This window comes from Phalacrocorax aristotelis, chromosome 18 (genome assembly GCF_949628215.1).
Source record: "Phalacrocorax aristotelis chromosome 18, bGulAri2.1, whole genome shotgun sequence".
NCBI lineage: Eukaryota > Metazoa > Chordata > Aves > Suliformes > Phalacrocoracidae > Phalacrocorax > Phalacrocorax aristotelis.
In genome coordinates, this window is record NC_134293.1 from 12,963,597 (window position 1) to 12,969,009 (window position 5,413).

The 5,413-nt window shown below is 48.1% G+C and overlaps 1 protein-coding gene across 1 annotated transcript; it reads left to right on the top strand.

Moving 5' to 3' along the window:
* The first annotated feature begins 641 nt into the window (after nucleotides 1-641).
* LOC142066281 (fibrinogen-like protein 1-like protein) lies at nucleotides 642-4,630 on the top strand. The gene is made up of 4 exons (XM_075113556.1): nucleotides 642-649; nucleotides 1,846-2,015; nucleotides 2,993-3,055; nucleotides 3,827-4,630. The coding sequence occupies exons 1-4, from the start codon at nucleotides 642-644 to the stop codon at nucleotides 4,453-4,455; spliced, it is 870 nt and encodes a 289-aa protein (XP_074969657.1). The 3' UTR covers nucleotides 4,456-4,630.
* The last annotated feature ends 783 nt before the right edge of the window (nucleotides 4,631-5,413 follow it).

The window sequence follows — 5,413 nt, forward strand, 5'->3', positions numbered from 1 at the left end:
AAGGCTGTGGGCCCTGCCCCGCACCAGCACTAGGGCAGCAGCACCTCCACATGCGTGGCTGTCCCATGGGGAGGGTTCAGTGCTGGAGGGCTGGCACCAAGCCGGGCAGTTGCATTACCATGGCACAGTCAGGGCTGGGGACTTTGCTGCCCTGGTGTGCGTGGGAACCAGGATGCAGTGTCAGAGAGCATGGCTCCCTCTCAGGTGATGCACCATGCTAGGCCAGGCGGACCCTAAAGGGTGTTTAATGGAGATCTCCATCATGGCCCAGGTCACTGAACGTCCCCACAGGCTTTGGCATCAAATCCCGCAAGTAATAACAAACTCAAGAAAAATCCTTACCAGGAGCATTTGTCAGTTTGGTGGAATTATGTGTGAGCGCCAAGTGCTGTTTCCTGAGGTTTGTCTGGGACCTGTTATCACAGGAGTGCAACAGCTGGTGCGTGAGCAGAGGCGCTTACAGCCGGAGGGCAAACAAACTATAAATTTCCAGCCCTGATGACAACTGGAGAGTGAGTATTGCAGTTTGGGTCAGCCGGCCCCACCTCACCCACTAAGCCCTATATAACAGCAGGGTTGGCCACCCTGCTGCCTGGCCAAACCCACCGCATCCTGCTCCGCAGGTTCCCCGCAGAGGCGGCATGGGTGAGTGAGTGTGGGATGGGATGGGAGGGCATAGCACCGCTGTGGGCGGCTGAGTATCCCTGCCTCCTCTGCTTGCCTCTGGGCTTCTGCTGCCCAGCAGCTCTACTTTTCCCATGACTGTTTCTGGCTTGGGACGGTGGGATGACCCTATTCCTGCTCTACCCTCCAGGTCTCTGTGACCCTCCTGCTCCTCACTCTCTCTCCTCCATTCCCAACCACAGGCAAAACCACCCTGCTCTGGGTGGTGGTGTAAATGCAACATTTATTTAACTTATATGTGTGCCAGAGCCCAAAGCACCGCCAAAAGAAATTGGGATTGAAGCTCATTAATGCATTAAACACCCATCATACTCATAAGTCCTTCAGGGTACTGAAGCTGGGTGGGCAAGCTGTAGACACAAATCTATGGACAAGCTGTTAGGGAACGAATGCGCTAGTCTAGTATGGTTCAAAGCAGTCACATTGCTCAGGTTTTCAGGTGCTGGCAGAAACCATCCTTTAAAGCATAGGAAGTCCTGGCCCAGATGTCGGTTGGGATGCACTGACCCTCAGCATATCCCTGCAGAAGCCCTGTTCGTGACACTTAGCAGGGGTCTGGTACTGGGTCAATGGTGCTGACTCCCTGCAGGATGCTCTCCTCCTGGTGTTTTCATGCAGTGGGCAGCTGCAGGATGGTCTCGTGGGAGGGACAATTAAGTGAGGCCCCTGACTCTCAGGGTACCATCGGTGTTTTGGCCACAATAGCTCCTTTCTTTCCAAGATCTCAGGTCCCTGTGCCTTGTTTATCAGTGCTGTAGTAGCTCCTGACTGTCTTCAGGTAGCAGCAGTACCTCCAAATCAGCATGCCATTCTGCATTTCTAGGAGATGTTTTTCTCAAGACATGCACAGTGATGCTGGCTTAACATCTTGATTCTGGGTCCCAGAGCCCATTGCTTTAGCCCAGACCACAGCCAAAGAGCATGACACTGCTCTTGGAAGCTGTAAATTTTAGACCTGTAGGTTGTAGTCAAAGAAATTGTTTCTCTCTGGGGATGTATGCCTTTGCAGAACATTTATTTTTGGAAATCGTTCTTTATACTTCTGCTGCTCAATAAAGCAAAAGCATAATTAATGTTGTGTATTTGCCTACTCTATAAGTTTAATTTAAATTCTGCTGAATTTAGTTAGCCAATTCTCTTTTAGAGAGTTTGCATTTTCAGATTCACCGTGTGTTTTCTTTCTCCAGCTGCTCATCACTCCAATCTTCTGTTCTTCGCCTCCATGCTGGCCCTACTAGGCCCTCTTCTTGCTCTGGAAATTGAAAACCTGGAAAGACTGAAAGCAAATTTAGATGATATAATTAATCTCCATTCAGATGAACCCCATCTGGGTATGTGTTTTCTCTCTTACATCCCTAAACTCTGTTCATCCAAACATCAGGAGCCCTCCCCTCTCTGCACAGGGAGGGAGATGTGGAAAATAATCTTGAGGAAGGGCAGTCACACTCAGAAATAAAAGGAACCTGATCAAATCTTCCTCTAACTTCAGATATTAAGCAAACATCATAAGATTTGGTAGTTCAACTTTCTTTGTTATTGACAAGACCGTATGTGGCAGCTTTTTCTGGAGAGCTGTAGATTTTCAAAGGAAGTCCTTTTCTCTTGCTATCTATAGTCCAGCTGTAGCCCTGAAACTTCAGAGAATTTTTGTATAACTGACCGACCAAAATGCTTTCTGGAGCTTGCACATGGCTAAATGGTACAAAAAACTTGTCACACCACTGATAGACATCACACTACCAGAGGCTCTTGGGGAATGCTATCTTACAAAGATGGGTGCTGTGATTTCTCTTTAAAGAGAGCATTGCTATCTTATATGCTTTGATTTTCTTTTCTCTCTGAAGGTTTCTGAAGGTCTTTATGAATTGAATGAACGAATTAATCCCTTCTACCACCACTGAAAAGCAATGCAGGTTTACAGCAACATCACTCAACAGTTTAATCTTGGTCTGAAAACACACACAGTCTGGTTCCTTCTTGATCCTTCTTCTCCAGCAGTACCTCCGTGTACTCGTCACTACTACTCAGATATGCAGTCTGCTCCATGCAACTCTGTAAAGCCACGATGCTGAGTGGACCAAATAGGCAGCCTCTCAATGACTGCAGTGTTACGTTTCCTACTATCTTATCCTTTTGAAGAATTTACAGCCAAAAACTACTATACCAGAAGTAAAATGAGCCCAGTGGCAGAGTTGAAGTGCCCTACAGAAAACTCATTGCTGGAAAAAACAGGCTGTGGAGGCTGGAGTTATGCCTGTGCCGTGGCACAGGGGTGCTCATCTTACTCTTTCTGTTTTTCCCAATGCAGATGACCATGGAAAGAACATGCAGCAGAGCAGAACCAGTAACCCTCAGCAGGGAGAGCACCGCCGTAAGTGCCCCCACCACCCTGCAGGGAACAGGGAGACGAGTAGGCAGTGAGGGTCCAACAGCAGTGGGTGGGCAAGAAGCCTGGGGATAACCTGTCGCAGCCCCTGGGGGCAAGACTCTATGTGCTGCTCCACAGCACATGCCAAGGCCACTCAGATGTCACTCGTTACTAGTGATAGCTTTGCACTCAACCATGCCTTACAAGGGCCCAAAGGACTTTGCAGCCATTGCTTACAAGCTCTCCTGTGCTGTGAAACTCTGCACAGGGCAAGCAGAAGATGTGCCTCCCAAGCAATGCTTGCTGAGGTTTTACAGCTGGCTATGGGGTCCGATGCCGAGGGAATGAGGTTTTATGTCTTCCTGACCTCTGGGATGCAGTAGTTGCCAGGGCTGCGGGAACAGCTCACTCGCTCATTGAAGCTTCTGTGTAGCAAAAGCCCTCACCAAGCCAAGCTTGGACCACTGTATTGTTATGAGGGAGAAGAAATATCTGAACATTGGGAAAGGCTGAGGAAACAAGAGCCTGATCCAGAAGAAGCAAGTTCTACGCTTATACCTTCAAAATATATGGATATTCTATTAATCACTGCATTTCCTTACAGAGGTTTTCCGCGTGTTTCTTACTTACAGTAAGAAATACAGCAGTAGACTTTTAAGTACCCTGGCAAAATCCCACATATGCCCGTTTTCTAGAAATCCCTCCCACAGCACCAGACAAGCAGGCTGGGGTGTCGCTGTGCCTGTTGGTCTTCCATGTTCTCTCCTGCCCCAGGTTGGCCCAAGGACTGCAGCGAGATCCCCACTGGCAGCCCCAGTGGCGTGTACGTCATCCAGCCCACAGGACTGCACCCCATCGTGGTGTACTGCGAAATGAATGCAACGTCTGGGGGCTGGACAGTCCTCCAGAGGAACCGGCACAGCACGGAGATCACCTGGGCCGAGTCCTGGAGCACCTACAAGTACGGCTTTGGGAACGTGCAGACTGAGTACTGGCTGGGCACCGAGTACATCCATCAGATCGCCAAGCAGAAGGTCTACCAGGTCAGGTTTGTCATCTGGGATGCCTCAAACACCACCAAGTTTGCCGACTACAACTTCTTCAGTGTGGAAGATGAGTCCCATGGCTACCGGCTGAGGCTGGGAACGTACGCAGGGACAGCAGGGGATGCCATGACCTCAAACAGCGCTAACACCATGCACGACAACATGAAGTTCTCTGCTAAAGATCAGGATCAGGACACTTCCAGCGGGAACTGTGCCTCCAGCAATGGGGGCGGGTGGTGGTACTCGGCGTGTTATTCTGTGCAGCTGAATGTCAAGGGGAGCATAACGTGGGGCAGCCTGTGCAGTGGGAACTGCAAAGCTTCTGCCATCCTCATCAAACCAGCTTCCTACTGCTAGTTGTGTTTCCTTTCTGTCCAACCTGATGCTAATTCTGGCTCTGCAAAGAGATGGAAAAAGGCAAATCTTGTCAAATCATGTAATGGCCAAACCTAGTGTCCTAGGGGGTCTTTGATGAGATTGGTCATATCCTAGCTACTGAAGAAATTAAGGCATCTTCTGCTTCTTCTCCCTCCTGTAGATTCCTTCTACTCCTCAACTATGTCTTTATCCTTTTGTTCAGGGCCAGATCATTTTAATCATGTTTATAATCAGAACAGTCTCTTGCAAAATCTGGAGCTTCCAGATCTGTAGTATGCTTCAGGTAAAATGTGAACTGGCCAGACACCAGTGGATCTGTATAGCTGTGTAAGTTAATTTACATACTTAACTTCAGGCAAACTACCTAATTTTCGCTTGCTGAAAATGTTGCTCAAGTTAGTAATGTGCACAGTCAAGTTCCCACTCTGTACCTTCTACATTTCAGGCTTAATAATTGTTAAATATTCAAATAAATCTGTATTCAAAAAACTGCCTCAATTGTAAAAGTCTATTTCAAATCTTTGAAGTGCTCACGGAGTTTAATGTGTTAGAAGGTTTCCATCACTGAAGCTCAGCTTTCCTGTGGGACAGACATTTGGGACGCAGGCAAAAGCAATGCAAAAATAAAACTCAAAATACTGCATGTGGACTTCTGCCTTTGCACACAGTAGCTTTGTGTAAGTGTAGGAAATGTCAAAACATTTTCACTTTTCTCAGCGACAGTGAGGTTTAGGTTTTGTTGTCCATGCAACTTGCATCCCTATGTGCTGTGGGGAGTCCACCTCCTAAGCGAGGGCCATGGTGACTTCCAAGAGATGACAGCACAGAGGAAAAGCACCATCCTGCCTTTGCTATTTTGAAACTGAAAAGAGATTTCAAAGTGCCATAAAATTTCCGTGTGGAAAGACCTCCCGTCTCCTGCAGTGCATCCCTCTGG

Coding starts and splice junctions, on each gene's coding strand:
- LOC142066281 (XM_075113556.1), top strand. Junction 2,016..2,992: donor TTCAGATGAACCCCATCTGG/GTATGTGTTTTC, acceptor TTCCCAATGCAG/ATGACCATGGAAAGAACATG. Junction 3,056..3,826: donor TCAGCAGGGAGAGCACCGCC/GTAAGTGCCCCC, acceptor CTCCTGCCCCAG/GTTGGCCCAAGGACTGCAGC.